The sequence below is a fragment of the Giraffa tippelskirchi genome, chromosome 7 (genome assembly GCF_054371585.1).
Source record: "Giraffa tippelskirchi isolate mGirTip1 chromosome 7, T2T-mGirTip1v1.2.pri, whole genome shotgun sequence".
NCBI lineage: Eukaryota > Metazoa > Chordata > Mammalia > Artiodactyla > Giraffidae > Giraffa > Giraffa tippelskirchi.
This window is the reverse complement of record NC_137281.1, coordinates 108,433,030-108,450,342: the sequence shown is the minus strand read 5'-3', so window position 1 is coordinate 108,450,342 and position 17,313 is coordinate 108,433,030. Positions and strand designations below refer to the sequence as shown.

The following is a 17,313-nucleotide window of genomic DNA, read 5'->3' as shown; positions in this document are numbered from 1 at the left end:
CATTTTCATCAAACGTACGTTTGCCATTAGGGATTATTGAAGAAATTTATCTCAGGCCTCAGAACCAGAAACATCTCAGTTTTTCTAGAAAATAAAAACTTTTTATTTTTTGTTTGTTTTTATCTTTTAGTCACTGTGAATCATGCAACTCATATTTTTCCTATTCAGTGGTCCATCTCTAGGAGAACATCACAGGATACATGAGGAGGTATCCAAATCTTACTCAGGACTTTATTTTCCTTTCTCAGCTTCTTCTAGTTCTATTTCATTCTCTTATACTTTTATAAATAGTATTTATTTTTGTATGCTAAATCAATTTTTTTGTGAAAGAAGGGGGTAGGAAAATGAGGGAGGTAGATTAGGAGTACAGTAAGAAATGATGATAAATATAACATCTGTCAATCAAATAGTTAAACTTAGGTTTAACTATGTAACTGTTGACTTAGGTTTCTCTGTTTACTAAAACAAGAGAAGCAGATAATGTATCACATAATACTCTTTATAAAAGAAGATTAAAACACAGGTTTAGCATTAAGCTGGTTAACTTCAGTTATTTTAAGAAAGCATTTCATTCAGTAACAATTCAGGATGAATAAGTACTACTATCATATTAAAGATATGAATTATAATCCTAAATAAACTCAGACAGAAGGGTAACATATTTCAGCTGGAAAATCTCACACTGCCCCCACGGCTTGGTCCTCTTTGTCTATGTGTGGCTCAAAACTGAAGGCTCAGCCTAGGTCTCCTCATCAACAAGAGAATCTGCTCTCTCTAGTTCTTGACTTTTCCACTTTTTATGACACTATCTCTCTAAATATTCCATAAGAAAAGATGATCAAGAGTCCATCTTTTTAAAAATTATGTTTATTAAATTTTTTAAAACTATAGAAACCAGACTTGGCAGTTAGATCTAAGTTCAACCCACCTCCATTAATTTGTCTTCCTATTATGTTTTGAAAACATAACTTTCAGCATTTTCAGTTTAAATTGTATTCCTAAACTTGTTTTTCACAACAACCCAGGGAGGCAAGTATAACAGGCAGAGATATTCCCCATTTCAAAGATAAAAATTCTGGAGCTCAGAAAGCTAAAAAGTGTCAGGCCCCAGATCAAAATAAATAGTTTTGTGATTAAATCAGATTTCACTGTTTATTTCCAAAAAGTATGCCACTTTAACTCTCATTTTTTACCTTTTCATGTCAGTTGAAATGAATTATCAATTATTTACAATGTGCAAAACACAATGTTGGAAATATGAGGGGCATTAAAAAAGGAACTCTAGAACTTTGAATAGGTCTACTGGAAACAAATACTAATAATTTATAAGTAAATCCAACAACTAGAGAAAGTCCACAAGCAGCAACAGAGTTCCAGTGCAGCCAAAAGTTTAAAAATTAATAAATAAAAATTTTTTTTAATTAAGTAAGTCCAACATGAGACAAATCATTAGTGGTTTATTAGAGGTACTAACAAACTGTCAGGGAAACAACAAGTCACTGTTGAGTAATCTTAGGTAAATTTTTGGAAGAGGTGACATTTTAACCAGTCCTTAGGAGAGAGGAAAGACTTCATCAACAAAAGAAAAGGACATTTAAGGCAAACGATCATTGAGTAGAGGCTCAAAAGGTATGTTTGGGGCAGATGGACTACTATGCTATGGCAAAATTACAGATTACTGCAAGGAAACGGGCTTCAAAAGCAGGCAGACAATATCTTCCAGAATCTTTGATTTCTGGGCAGTCACTGAGTTTTTTGGTTTTTTGGTTTTTTTAATAAGAAGGTAGCATGAATAAGAAGGTAGCATGACCAGCAGGTGTTCTGCTGGTGAGTGTGTTCTTGTTTTGGGTGTTTTTAAGAGCTCCAGCTCTGGCAGCAGTACTGAAGGAGAAGGACTGGAAAAGGCAGGGAGATCAGTTTGAAAACTCCCCATTCAGGCAAAGGTAACAAGGGCCTAAATTAAAGAGCTGAAAGAACAAATAGGTACAGAAATTTTACCAAAATAGATCAAACATTCATTTTTTAAAAAAATATTTAATGACTATCTCCTATGTGCCAGGCACTACAGGTCCTTGGGATACAGCCGTGAATAAAACAGCAAAAATTTCTGTCCTCAGGAACTTTTATTCTAGTGTAGGCTAAGAGAAATTGATAAATATAGCAAATAAATAACGCTAGCTACTGGGCGGAGGGTGGGAGTGGGAGTGGGGGCAGGGGGCGGTTATCAGCTTCCCTGACAGCTCAGTTGGTAAAGAATCCACCTGCAATGCAGGAGACACTGGGTCAATCCCTGGGTCAGGAAGAGAAGGGATAGGCTACCCATTCCAGTATTCTTCGGCTTCCCTTGTGGCTCAGCTGGTAAAGAATCTGCCTGCAGTGCAGAAAATGCAGGAGACCTGGGTATCGGCTTCTCTGATAGCTCAGTTGGTAAAGAATCCACCTGCAACGCAGGAGACCCTGGGTCAATCCCTGGCATGGGAAGATCTCCTGGAGAAGGGAAAGGCTACCCACTCCAGTATTCTGGCCTGGAGAATTCTATAAACTGTATAGTCCACGGGGTTGCAAAGAGTCGGACATGACTGAGTGACTTTCACTTTCACTGTAGGGGTGGAGTGGGAGGGACAAGCAAGGCAAAGTGGACAGGGAGTGAACATCTGGAAAGGAGGGCAAACTGGAGTTTCAAACAGAGTGGTCAGGGTAGACATCACCGAAAAAGTAACATCAGAACAAAGGCTTGAAATGAGGGGATTTGCCTGCAGACAACAGTATTCCAATTAGAAAAAACAGCCTTGTAAAGGTCCTATGGGGAAGTTGTGTGGTATGTTCACGGAAAAGCCAAGAGGTCAGTGTGGCAAGAAGGAGGGTCATCAAGGAAGAGAGGAGTAGCAGAGGAGACCAGAGAAGAGTGAGGCCAGGATATATAGAATGGTATAGACCCCTATAAGTCACTGGAAGTTCCGAGGAGAAAAGTGACATGATCTGTTATAAAATTGTCACAGAGTTAGGAGAATAAATAAAGAGACTGATCAACTTGGAAAATCAAAGGGACAGAAAGGAATTCTCAGTAGATGGTAAGACTGGGAATGTGAATCGGGACACAGAGATACTAATGGGAATGAAGAAGAAAAGGAGGAAGAACAAACAAAAACATACAATGAAACTTGCTTGAAGACACTGTTCAACTTTCCTAGAGGAGGAATCTTTTACACTTAGAAGTTTCTTTTAAACAACAGCTTCATATTTATGTAGCACTCCATACTCCTCAAGAACACTTTCACATCTATTTTCTCCGTTCACACAAGAGAGGCATTTCAGAGCTAAAAGTGGATTGTATCAATCAACCCAAAAATACAGGCTAGAAACTATAAAACTCTTGAAGGAAAACACAGGCAGAACACTCTTTGACATAAATCACAGCAAGAGCCTCTTTGACCCACCTCCTGGAGTAAATGGAAATAAAAACAAAAATAAACAAATGGGACCCAATTAAAAGCTTTTGCACAGCAAAGGAAACTATAAATAAGATGAGAAGACAACCTTCATAAGAGAAAATAACTGCAAACAAAGCAACTGACAAAGGATTAATCTCCAAAATATTCAAGCAGCTCATGCAGTTCAGTATCAGAAAAGCAAATAACCCAATAAAAAACAGGGAGAAGATCTAAACAGACATTTCTCCAAAGAAGATACACAAATGGTCAACAAACACTTGAAAAAGATTCTCAACTTCGCTCCTTATTAAAGAAATGCAAACCAAAACTATAGTGAGGTATCACCTCACACTGGTCAGAACGGCCATCATCAAAAAATCTACAAACAATAAATGTTGGAGAGGATGTAGAGAAAATGGAACCCTTAGTACTATTGGTGGGAATGTAAACTGATATAGTCACTATGGAGAATAGCATGGAGATTCCTTTAAAAACTAGGAATAAGTCTACCATATGATCTAGCAAACCCACTACTGGGCATATACCCCGAGAAAACCACAATTCAAAAAGACACACATAGCCCAGTGTTCACTGCAACACTATTCACAATGGCCAGGACATGGGAGTAAACAAGATGTCCATCAACAGATGAATAAAGATGTGGTACATATATACAGTGGAATATTACTCAGCCATAGAAAGGAACGAATTTGAGTCAGTTGAACTGAGGTGGGTGAACCTAGAGCCTGTTATACAGAGTGAAGTAAATCAGAGAGTGAAAAATAAATATTGTATATTAATGCATATATATGGATCTAGAAAAATGGTGCTGATATACCTATTTGTAGGGCAGGAATAGAGATGCAGACCTAAAGAATGAACTTGTAGGCACAGTGGGGGGAAAGAGAGGGTGGGATAAAATGAGAGAGTAGGACTGAAATATATATATCACCAAGTATAAAGCAGATAGCTAGTGGGAAGTTACTGTATAACACAGGGAACTCAGCCTGGTGCTCTGTGAAGACCCAGAGGGATAGGATAAAAGGGTGGGAGGGAAGGAAGCTCAAGAGAGAGGGGACACACACACACACACACACACACACACACACACACTTATGGCTGATTCACATTATTGTAAGGCAGAAACCAACACAACATTGTTAAGCAATTATCCTTCGATAAAATATAAGTTAAAAAAAAAAAAGCTCTTCAGCAGTAGAATCAGGGTCAGTAGCCAACTCTAAAACAGTAGTCAAGTCTAACACATTATCACATACACAACAGGCCATTACTATCCTTATATCACACAATGGGACACTAAAGCCCAGAGAGGTAAAGTAGCACATACAGATTCACATAAAAGGCAAAGGAACAGTCAAAATGAAAATCTAGCTATCAACTCCAAGTCCAAAGCTACTCAAATAGAAGCTATCAGACTGTTCTCATTCTATAATTTATTTAGCCCATCATACTACAGCACACATTACTTCCTACTTCTTATATAGATCAGCATCTCATTTCTTTGATTTTTACCTTAAATGCCTGCAATCCAGATCCTGAGGCTTTTTTGATAGATAACTGAGAGCTACTGAAAGATTTTAAGTACAGGAGATATAAACAGATTTGTATTTCAGGTATGTTATCTAGCAAAATGTTGAAGACATAAGACAAGAGAGGGGGAAACCAGTTTGAAGGTTTTGTATTAGGCCAGGCAAAAGAGAAGAAAAATTTGAGACAGAACAATGGCAGGAGGGATGGACAGGACATATTAGAAAGGTATTAGGAGTAAATTTTCCAAGATTGGACTAATTGGACTGTGGGGAGTGAGGAGGACCAGGAATTAAGAAAAAGTAGAGTCAAGGATGAACTTAGGTTTCCAGCCTGGGGAGTTAATACTAAGATAGTGGATGGGAAAGAACAGATTTGGGAGAAAAATGAGTTTATTTTTAGATAGGTTAAGATTGTGGTCACCTGACATGTTCAGGTAGAATGTTCACCAAGGAGTCAGATATATGAACTTGGAGTTGAGAGTCACTAACATACAGGTGATAAATAACTATGCAATAAAGTTATCTCATTTCTCTTAAAAGTTCTTTTTAAAAAAACTTTTTTGTCTATAACAAATGTATATTATCTACTCCAAGCAAAGTCTATGTATTTATACAAAAATCCTTTACTGAACTTAGGTATACCTACCAGTGCGTAACCCTCTTCATCTGATTCAGGCTGAGACAAATCAGATTCACTTCTCGATTTCATCAGTCTATAATTTGGACTTGCGTGGACTAGCCGGCTCTCTGCAGTAAGACTTTCACTCCTGTCTCACGTGCACAAAGAAAAGTTTTTCAATTTGGGACTGTTAGTGAACATAAAATTGAATGGAACTAGCAGCATAGAGAAAAAACACCCACACGGTGAGGAGTAATTATGACTGCTGATGGAAAATCCTGGCTCTCAGTTAGGTCTAAGCACAAAGTCTTCTGAATCAATTACAGAGATAAGAAAATATTTTCATATGTTTCTCAACTACTGTTGCTTATATGTATGAAAAACTGTGCTGTCTCATTTAATCAGAAATTTACACTCCAGGTTGAACTAGGATCACGCTACACATTAAATTCATCCGTCAATTTGTCTTTCCTCCTCCATGTCTGTGTTAACTTCAGAATAAATCATTTCAATGCATACAGAAACAAAGGGAGAAGAAATGTTTTAAGTTTCTACTCAGTCCCACCTGGTCATAAGTCCACCCCCTTCAGAGGTACTTGTGGAAGGCTGCTGCAACTGTCCTTCTTCCCTTCGCTTCTGAAGCTCCTCAATCACAGGACTTACTCCTAATATTAACAGGGCACATCGATGGATCACGGAGTTGCAGGCAGCAGTGTACACATCCTGACCCTCAGGAAGGTCTGTGCTCACCCTTCGCTCTTGCTGAGCCTGAGGAGGTGGATCATCAGCTCGAGCCCCAGACCCTGCCCCACTGTTCATTCTATCTCGATCTCGGCTACGAGCTACTTCACGGGCTGAGAGGAAACACTGAAAGATTTCTGTAACATGCAACACAAAAACAAGGTCTTAACACATGGGGAGAGAAGAGCAAAGAAAATAACAATAAAAATAGTCAAAAAGTTTGGACCAAAAACTTACTGAAAGAGGGAAAATTATTTTTTAGACATTAAATACAGCATCTAAGTAAAAATTTTATCAAAAATATATGTATAATATTAAACTTTCTATAAAAATTACAATAGGAAATACTCATGCCTTTACAGAATTTAGATTTGGTTGATTCTATTTCTACTCTTATGAGTTTGATCAGTAGTTTGCAAAGTGTGGTTCCAGAAGAGCAGCATCAACATCATCTAGGCACTTGTTAGAAATGAAAAATACTGTGCCTCTTTCAGAGTGTCTAAATCAGAAGTTCTAGGCATGGAGCCAGCAATCTGTGTTTGAACAAGCCTTCCAGCTGATTTTGAAGGTCATTATAGTTTGAGAACCACTGAGTTAGATAAAAATAACTGCCCATTTCTTAAATGTTCACAACGTTGGTTTGAAAATTGTCAGGTTACAAGAGAAAAAGACAAAGTTTAAGTTGCATTAGTTAAAATGAAAAGCCCCTTTTCCCTTTCCGAAGTCCATATAATTCCTAACATCTACATGTTATTGTATTTTGAACATATTAAATAAGCACAACCATTAAGGTCTTTGCTGAAACAGAATCGGATTCTACTAAATCGTAGTCAAATGGCATCATTAGGAATGTCCATCTAATGCCAGCCCTTCCCAATTTACAAGTGTAAAAAAAGTCAGTGGGTTTAACAAGGTTCTGATGTGGTGGTAGATATTTCACAAGAAGAAAAGAATATTTTGCTCAAATTTGAGTGAAGATGGTATTTTTAATGGGGAATCTAGGCAAAAAAGTTAGTCAAATACTAGGTTCATCTATTAATATGGAAGTGGTGGTAGTGGTGGTTTAGTCACTAAGTAATGTCTGACTCTTGCAACCTCATGGACTGTAGCCCGCCAGGCTCCTCTGTCCATGGGTTTTCCCAGGCAAGAGATTTGCTATTTCCTTCTCCAAATATAGAAATACAAACTTTAAAATAGATCTGTATATTTCAAGGTATTATGATAATATATTCATTATGCTATTGAAAGTCCCTTATTTCTAAGAAAAACAAAACAATGAACTAACAGTCCAGAGCTGGAAACCAGTTAAAGTAATTAAGAGAACTGTCACTGGAATTCTGGGCAGACTTGGTTCTAATTCCAGCTGCTACTACTTGTGGCCCTAGGCACATAATTTTCCCTCCTTAAACCTGAGTCCGGAGAAGGCAATGGCATCCCACTCCAGTACTCTTGCCTGGAAAATCCCATGGACAGAGGAGCCTGGTAGGCTACAGTCCATGGGGTCGCTAAGAGTCGGACACGACAGAGCGACTTCACTTTCACTTTTCCCTTTCATGCACTGGAGAAGGAAATGGCAACCCACTCCAGTATTCTTGCCTGGAGAATCCCAGGGACGGTGGAGCCTGGTGGGCTGCCATCTATGGGGTCGCACAGAGTCGGACACGACTGAAGCGACTTAGCAGCAGCAGCAGCAAACCTGAGTCTGTCCATCTTCAGAACAAGGTAATACTAGAAATCACCTCATAAGACTGAGAGGATTATGAGTTAATCTATGTGAAACATTTGACCCAAAGGCCAGCATATAACTGATGCTCAAAAATGGTATTTAGTTCAAAAATTATTACTTCCTGGTTAACTATAATGCTTTATTATACAGTAATTGAGGGCTTTATTTTGTAACTGTGCTTTTCCCCTTTGGTCTTTGCTTTCAGGAATTTCTAAACTAAACCTTAAGTTCATCCACAAATGTTGCCTCAGCCTAGATTTTAAAACTATAACTATTCTCTGGGAATTCCCCGGTGGTCCGCTGGTTCGGACTCAGCACTCTCACTGCCGGGACCCAGGTTCAATCCCTGGCCACACGGTAAGGCACCCCTCAAAACTATATTGTATATAATTATAATTGTCCTCCTACTCTTCATCTCTAATCCCCTCTTCTCCATTTGGACCTTTTATTTTTTGTTGTTTTAATGGGTTTTGGCCTTGTTTTGAGCCATCTCAAAATCATTTTTAGAAATATGCAAAACACAAATAAACCGGTAACAAATTAAGCATCAAACTGAAGAATATAGACAATCTCCCTACCAAATACATAGATGGCCATAATGTTTTAGGCTACAAAACTGAATATATACTTTAACTTGACATAGCCAAATCACTCAAAAGATATTAACAAATATTTAAAAGCTTTGGTATTTCTCTTTAAACATTTAAATGATTACATTTTAAAACCATCTGTAGCCTTATAATATAAAAGCATGAAAAATGTTATTCACCAGCCGATAATATTCTCAACCAATAATATTCTCTCTTGCTTTCTACTGAAAACAGCAGTACAGTCAGTGGGTGAAGTTTATAATTTAAAAAGTTCTGCATATGGTCTCTCTCCTCCTCACGACTTAGAAGTCATCCAGGCGAATGGACAGTTTGGTACCCCTAGAGAACATACTTTGAATGACCCTATTCAATGACTCATGGGCATCACTTCATGAATGAAACTCAGTGGAACAAGTTCCACTAATTTCCAAAAGCCTGCATATAGAGCTTTTCAGCCCAAAACACACAATCCAATAGCTTGAATGGAACTAACACAGTTTTAAGAGCTGAAACATTAGCTAATCAGATCATCAAGAGAATACAGGATCCTTTCAGAAAAACTGTAAAGAAATGTTTGCCTCTCTCTTCTATAGTCAGTTTTCCTACCAAAAAGAATGCCACAGTGTGTATCTGTAAAGCAAGAAGGGTGTACTCACTGCCAGCTGTCATCACTTCATGTTCTCGTTCTTCCTCCTCATCCTCTGGCTCTGGATGTCCCTCTTCCCGATCTCGCTCAGCCTGTTCTTCCATTTCAGCTTCTTCATCAATGGTCCGGGTAAATGAATGCTCCTGAGGATCAACATCTGCAGAGTCTTGGTTTTCCGAGATCTTAAAGAAATGATCAGAGTTACACTAAATATATATTTTTTAATTTTGAAAAATATCATTAAAACCTTGATTTTTTTATCATGGAAAATAATGTTAACAGCAATAACAACTCATGAATTTTACCACAAAAACACAAAAGATATACTGGATAAATCTGAAAAGATTAGAATGAATGTACAGAGACATCTCACTAAGCTCTCTTCCTTAACATTTTGATTGTTCTGCTGTAAACTGCTAAATTAAAATGACTTGAGTATGATACTAAGCATAAAAAGTAATTAAAGAACATGAAATTTAATTCTATTCAGTCTCCTTCAAGTTGTATATGTTATTGCTACTCTGTATAAATGTTTAATAATTCTAATTTAAAACAAAACAGTGCTTTTTAACCTTTTATTGGTGAAAATATTTAAGTTATACTCTCTTAGCAAATTTCAGTTATATAAACATATTATTTTTTAATTATTTTCTCACTTGGCCCTTGAAGAAACCAAAAGTTGGAAATCTGGTAAGGACAATGTTATTCCCCATGCTGGTTATGATACCTAGTAGTCATCTAAAGAAAAGAGTCCTTATTATAGATGTGATTCATGGTTAGATGGGGATACTGAGCAGTCAGTCAGACTCACACAAAACGTAAGTCATGTATCCTTGCAATATGTAAGTTTCAAATGTGAGCTTCAACAAAATGGCTAATTAATACATTTCATGGGCTTTTAAGGTCACTCACAAATAATCAGATCCACAAATATTAAATCAGTGCATGCTAAAAGGATACTATAATACAAATGCAGAGATAAAGTTTGGTTTTTAAAATATAAGATCTATATAATGGAGTACAAAGCATCTTATGTATGAAGCTTCAAAGAAAGTTTCAAAGAAATTTATATGTATAATTATAATTATGTATCAGGCTATACTCATAATTATAGGATCATGTTATTAGAATTATCAAGCACTTCAGAAATTATTTCAATTTTGTTGCAATAATTACTTCTAGAACATCCTTATTTTTAATCTTTACCTCCAGTGGTAGGCAACTCTAATCAATCATTAGAAGGCTTTTTCCTTACATTCATTCTTCACTCAGTTGTTACCCTTTGGTCTTACCTGTGTCCTCTGGAACAACAGGGAACATGTTTATTTCCCCTCCTACATGAAGCCCTTTAAGTATCTTTAAGGCAGCTAACATGAGACTTCCCTTTGTTTTCATTTTCTAATCTAAACATTTCCGACATTTTCCAGGTCTTGTATAAGACGATTAACCAATCTAAGGTAGTTTAATATCCGTCATAAGTTATGGCACCCCAAATCAAATAGGATAATTCAAATGTGGTCTGATCAATGTAAAATAAAGGAATAATATTTCATATGATTTGGACAATTCAATTTGTTATTACCTATATGGCGTAAGAATATATAAACTCTCTCAGGAGCCGTATCACACTTGATAAATAAGTGGTTAAATAAACCCCAATTTTCTACTTATCCAATTTGTTTCACTAGAAAAAGAACTACTCAACATTTATTGAACATCTGCAATAATTAAGGCACATTTTTTCCCCTTGCATAAACCAACATGGAGCTATCTCTTATAGCTTGCACAATAATAAAGAGAAATTAACTGATTTCCAACTTTACCCATCTGTCTCTTGACGATGACCTTGTCTGAATAAGTTCAAGGTTCTTGCAAGCAAGTAAACGACTTCGAACTTTGTACACACAACGGTATACTTCTGATAAGCTTTTACCAGGTTGATATCTAAATAAAGAACCAAAATAGAAAAGTTAATTTCTAATATCATGAGAGCAAATACTTGTCTGAGGGTAGTTTTAAGTTACTTGCCGGCTTTCTCCACATGCTTGATTGAGTAAATTTGTGTGTTTCAGAAGAGCTGCAAGAACAAATCTAGACACAGTGTCCAAGAGTGATTCATTACTCAAAGTTGCACTGTCCCAATCTGAAAAAAAAATCATACACTGACATTTCAGAGAAAACAGTTCAGAGGGCATTTTAATAGCTTTAGTAACTCAACACCTGAATTTTATCATTTTTCTAAGCAGTTACTTGGCAAATGAACCCACTACATCCGACATACTGTGCTAGGAGTATAGTAGTGAATAAAACTTAAGTCCTGGATCTCACAGAGCGTATATTCCAGTTGGGGGGGCATGTGTGTGCTTAGCTGCTCAGTTGTGTCCGATTCTTTGTGACCCTATGAACTGTAGCCCATCAGGCTCCTCTGTCCATTGGGATCCTCCAGGCAAGAATACTAGAGTGGGCTGCCATGCCCTCCTCCAGGGGATTTTCCCAATCCAGGGATTGAAGCCAAGTCTCGCACATTGCAGGAGGATTCTTTACTGTCTAAAGCACCAAGGAAGCCAAGGGAGGCATAAGGAGACAGTACATAAAAACATTAATATGACAGATAAGTGCTATGGAGGAAATTAAAGCATGGTAAGGAGAACAAGGAATAATATAGTGTGTACGCTTACTATTTTTTATAGGTTGGTTTGGGAAGGTCTCGGATATGGCTACAATCAAGCAGAGAAATCTAGATGATGTAGAGAAGAAGCCATACAGAAACAAAGTCCTTTCAAAAAAACTATGTCGAGGCTCTGAGGCGAGTTCAAGGAGGCCGGCCAATGCAGTTAGAGCAAAACATGGGTGCACAAGAATAGTAGGAAACATCAGAAAGCTGTCTGAGACTAGATCACACAGGGCCTTGCACGCCACTACAAGTCCTCTTGGTTTTACTCTGAGGAAAACTGGAAGGATCATTAGAAAACTTTGAAGAGATATGAGATGATATGATCAGTGTTATAAAAGGCTCACTCTAACTGCTCAGTACAGAATTTACTATAGGAACAGCAACAGCAGAAGCAATTATTACAGTAATTCAGGTAAGAAATTATGCTGGCTCAGACCAAAGTAGTTGCAGTGGAGGTAGTAAGAAGTGGTCATATTTCTTATGTATTTAGAAGACAGAGTTGAAAGAATTTGTTGATGGATCAGATATGAACATGAGAGAAGTTAATGACGACTATAATATATTTAGAATGCAGCTGGCTTTTACTGAGAGAAGAACAGTGCTTTGGGAGGATGGGTATCTGTAATCAGGTGTCTGTTTCTGAAAAGTATCTTTTAGTTATCCTAGTAGAGATAATGAATAAACTAGTCAAGTGTGTAAATATCTGATACTTGAAGTTATTGAAGTATCAATAGACACTATGAGTACATGTACATTTAGGTGGGTAAGAAATAAAGCAACATTTGGACATAAACGAGTAAATGCAATTGAAAACCCAAATCACAGCATTAGACAATGAGAACTAGTGAGCTGCTTTCTTTAATTCCACATTAGCATACTGGTACTGTAAAAATGCAATACATTCAGTAGATTCCAAATGGGGATATGGGAGGTTTACTGTCTACTTCACTCCCAGAATGTCTGCTGCTGCTGCTGCTAAGTCGCTTCAGTCGTGTCCAACTCTTCGTGACCCCATGGACTGCAGCCTACCAGGCTCCTCTGCCCATGGGATTTTCCACGCAAGAGTACTGGAGTGGGGTGCCATCACCTTCTCCGAGAATGTCTGCTAGACTCTGTTAATTTGACAGATTTACCATGCTACTTAAAAACAAAACCAACCAAAAAAACATCCTTGGAAAATATTAAGCCCCAAGTTATCTTCACTTGTTCTTAATTCCTTTTTAAAACTCCTATCTTAAGAGAAAAGTTTTAAAGATTGACTTTCCAGTCCTTTCTGGATGCTTAGGTAAAAATTTAAGTTCAGACTTACCTATTTTACAGGTGAAAAAATGAATACAAACACATCAGATTTTAAGAAAATCTTACAGCCAGAGAATCTTAAAATAACAGTTTGTATTACATACAAAATTTTCCACATTAGGTTTTAGAGAGATCATCTATTCCAAGGGATTGCTTGCTATTCTGAAAACTGCTATGACTTAAAATCAAAAAAGATCCCATTTCAAGTAGGCTAATATTCAATTTAAAAGCAAACTAAAGTGACATCCTTTGCAGTGTTTCAAATTGAGCAGGGATCATCCTCCTTTGCAATGTTTAAAAGGTTCTTTTAAAACACCTTCACTAAAGTTATAGTCATTTCATACCAAGCTCTACAAATGTTTCCACTATTCAGGTATAAAGTCTAGGCTATATACCTAGACTTTGTGTAGGTGTACAGTGTACAAGCATATGAACAATGGAGCCATAGAGTTTTTACTCCTCTTATGTTTATATCCAGTTTTTTAAAGTGTTCACTGCAAAGTAACAAGTGACAACATGATATAAAAGAATACCTAACCGCACATTCCAAGAAAATGATGAAATAAGAGAGTATCGGAAACTATAACTTAGAAAACAAGCTTTTTTTCTCCTCCACTATCATACTTTTCTACCACTGGTGAAAGTCAACACAATAGAATGAGTAAATAAATAAATGACAGATTGGATGAGATTCAACTTTCAAACATACCATCTCACTGATGTTTTAAAGATCTGAATGATATGTATCTCATTTTTATTATATAAAGTATCATAAAAGGTGAACATGTATTTACTTTTACCATTTTTATCACAGAAGGAAGAAAATCCAAAGAAATAGGGAATTGCAGATCAAAGAAAGAACAACATAGAGAAAAACAACTAGGGGTATGTATTCTGAAGAATCCAAGACATTGCTAAAGGGGGAAAGCATGGGTGACTTCTCTGGTGGTCCAGTGGTAAAGACTCCGTGCTTCCAATGCGAGTGGCTTAGGTCTGATCCCTGGTTGGGTATCTAAGATCCCACATGTTGTGTGGTACAGCCAAGAAAAAAAAAAAAACTTTTAAAGGGGAGGGGAAGCAAGGGAGCTGAAAGGAAATCAGGTATATCCTTTAAAAACTTGTACATAAAACAACCATATTAATCAATTAATCAATAGAAACGGAAATACCACTTTCATTACACTTTAATGCTGTACTTAATAATATACCTCATTTCAAACTGGTATCTTCAACAGCACTCTAAAACAGGAAAGTGGTTTACAGAAGAGGAAAATGACCAGACCCAGAGCTCAAGACATCTACATACACATCATTTCAGTTGTTGACCAGGGCTTGCAAAGGGAAGAGATTCATTAAACAAACTCTTATATTAGATCCATTTACACTGCATGGAATCCTTCAGTAAAATGCTGCCTCTGGATTTATTATTCTTTATAAAAATCTCAATTTTCCCACACTGGATTTTCGTCAAACAGGATATATGTACATAAAAATACACAGGGTATTTTCCACAAAAAGAAATAGGAAACTTTTTCAAATGCTAATTGTAAAATTCCTTTTTCTATAAGGAAGTAATAGTGTTATTCCTGTGATTTTCTATTTATATATATTATATATATATTAGTTGGTATTATGAGCTATCTACATATTTACCCCCTTTATTCTCTTTACTTTACCTTTACTAATAGCATAATCCTGCATGCTGATCCAAAGGCTTCGAGCAGGCTCTTTTGAACAACCCAAGGCCAAGTCTACGAAGACAGCAATTTCAGGCCGCAATTTATAATCAAAAGGCTTCTGTTCCTCATTTCCTGAAAGAGCTACTTCTAACAGGCAACTCATACATTTATCTAAAAAAAAAGAAAAAAATTATACAAGTTATCAATTCCAAGCCTCATAAATTTTGGTGCTACAAATAAAATTTTACCATATTTACTTAATGAGTGTGAAATGACATATTTCAAACCATTTTAAGTAGATGCTATAAAGTCTTTTAATGCTTCTCAATTCAGGGTAGTTATCACCCCTTTCTTGGTGTGACTACATGTAACAACATTCCAAGAAGGAGTTCTGGCATTTTGGTAGGCAGGCCCCTATATGGGCAGCACAGTCTTATGTGATAAAGAACATTCTTGTTCAAAAGGGGTTGATATTCTTGTTGAGAAACATGGACTCATTGGGAAAGAGACTAGCCAAGGTTTTTTTTTCTTTTTGTACACTTAAGGGAAAATAATCACTTAAGGATAATTTAAGGGAGATCAAACATATTAATACTTATATAAATAACTTCTCAACTGACATTTATATTTGTTCAGGTGGTTCCTAACTTTTCAACGAGACATTTGGCTTTAAGAATTCATTTTCCATTTAAAAAACAAAACATTTCACTAAATGATAGGTTCCCGGGCTAATACCCAAAGTCAATTTAATTTAACCCATGATATAACTGAATTATCATTCATTTTTATAAAGACAAGACCCATTTCCTAATATAAAGACTTCCCCAGTGGCTCAGTGGTAAAGAATCTGCCTGTGATGCAGGAGACCTGGGTTTGATCCCTGGGTCAGGAAGATCCCCTGGAGAAGGGAATAACAACCCATTCCAGTATTCTTGCCTGGAGAATTCCATTGACAGAGGAGCCTGGCAGGCTACAGTCTATGGGGTTGCAAAGAGTTGGACATGACTGAGTGATTAACACTGCTATATGTCCTAATATAACAAGTATTTAAACATAAAATGTAACATTTTAACAGTTATATAACTTTATAATTTAAAAACTGAAAAATAACATTAAAACTGAAATTGGTTTTATTCATATCAAAGGCCAGTTAAGTGAGTAAAGTAGACAGAAATATGAGGGAGGTAGAGATAATGGTACTTTTGCCCTCAGGAGGACATTTGGGACTATCACAGAGTTAAACATTGATAGCATTGGAACCACCTTTATGATGTTAAATGCCCCTTGGAAAAAAACACAATTTTACTTTTCTTTTATACAAGTGTTCCTAAGTACCAATGGAATCACTTTCTGATTCATAAATGAAACAATAAATATATACTCCTAGCTGGAAAAGGAGGAAAATCTTCAAAATCCCTCACTGCCACTCTCCAATTCCAAAGCAGAATCTCCACAATTTTTGTCTTGGTTTCTACTTTTTGTTTCTCCTCTTGAAATTCTCTTAGATCGAGATTTTAGATTTTACTTCTTGGACATTCTCCGAGTCTCCTTCTCTTACCACAGAAATAATAAATTTAAAATCTAACAAGACCATATAGGCTATCTAATCTAACTCATTATTTCAAGGATTGAAACTAGAGGTCCAGAGAGATTGAAGGACCAATCCTAGATAAAACAACTAAATCATCTGTTCAGGACGTGGACAAATCGTCATGTTCAGACAGCCTGAGAAATAGCGTAATAGCAAAGTAGACAAATGGGAGATGAGGCAGGAAAGGAAACTCCAAAGGTACCACAAATGAGGAGGAAAAAAAATAAAGAATCACACAAGGTAATATCCGGAGAAGGCACTGGCGACCCACTCCAGTACTCTTGCCTGGAAAATCCCATGGACGGAGGAGCCTGGTAGGCTGCAGTCAATGGGGTTGCGAATAGTTGGACATGCCTGAGCGACTTCACTCTTACTTTTCCCTTTCATGCGCTGGAGAAGGAAATGGCAACCCACTCCAGTGTTCTTGCCTGGAGAATCCCAGGGATGGGGGAGCCTGGTGGGCTGCCATCTATGGGGTCGCACAGAGTCGGACATGACTGAAGCGATTTAGCAGCAGCAGCAAGGTAATATCAGCATGAAAGCAGGACAGGCTGGGAGTAGAAGGGATTGGTCCTCACAAATGAAAGGTGTTTATGACCTGAGCCCTGGGTAAGTCATGGTCATTACCTGTCTATGAAGCAGTTTCATAAGCTCCAAGCACAAGAACATAAGTAATCAAGCATTTACTCATTTTTATGAGTTAGACGATTTGCTTGAAATGAGTGATAAATAATAACAGAGTAGAACCAGACCTGTACTTCTCTAAT

At 37.0% G+C, this 17,313-nt stretch overlaps 1 protein-coding gene across 20 annotated transcripts in view; it reads right to left on the bottom strand.

Annotated features, from left to right (window-relative positions):
- The window catches only part of HERC1 (HECT and RLD domain containing E3 ubiquitin protein ligase family member 1), a 208,431-nt gene that overhangs the window by 100,047 nt on the left and 91,071 nt on the right, over window positions 1-17,313 (bottom strand). For 15 of the 20 annotated variants that reach the window (XM_081507454.1, XM_081507461.1, XM_081507457.1 and 12 more), the window contains 6 exons: window positions 14,953-15,126; window positions 11,332-11,446; window positions 11,127-11,247; window positions 9,314-9,485; window positions 6,166-6,478; window positions 5,628-5,748 (listed from right to left, as the gene is read on the bottom strand). In XM_081507454.1, the coding sequence (XP_081363580.1) occupies window positions 5,628-5,748; window positions 6,166-6,478; window positions 9,314-9,485; window positions 11,127-11,247; window positions 11,332-11,446; window positions 14,953-15,126 (1,016 nt within the window). Of the gene's footprint in view, window positions 1-5,627; window positions 5,749-6,165; window positions 6,506-9,313; window positions 9,486-11,126; window positions 11,248-11,331; window positions 11,447-14,952; window positions 15,127-17,313 lie in introns of all 20 variants that reach the window. The other 5 variants (XM_081507446.1, XM_081507444.1, XM_081507448.1 and 2 more) reach the window with 1 other exon arrangement.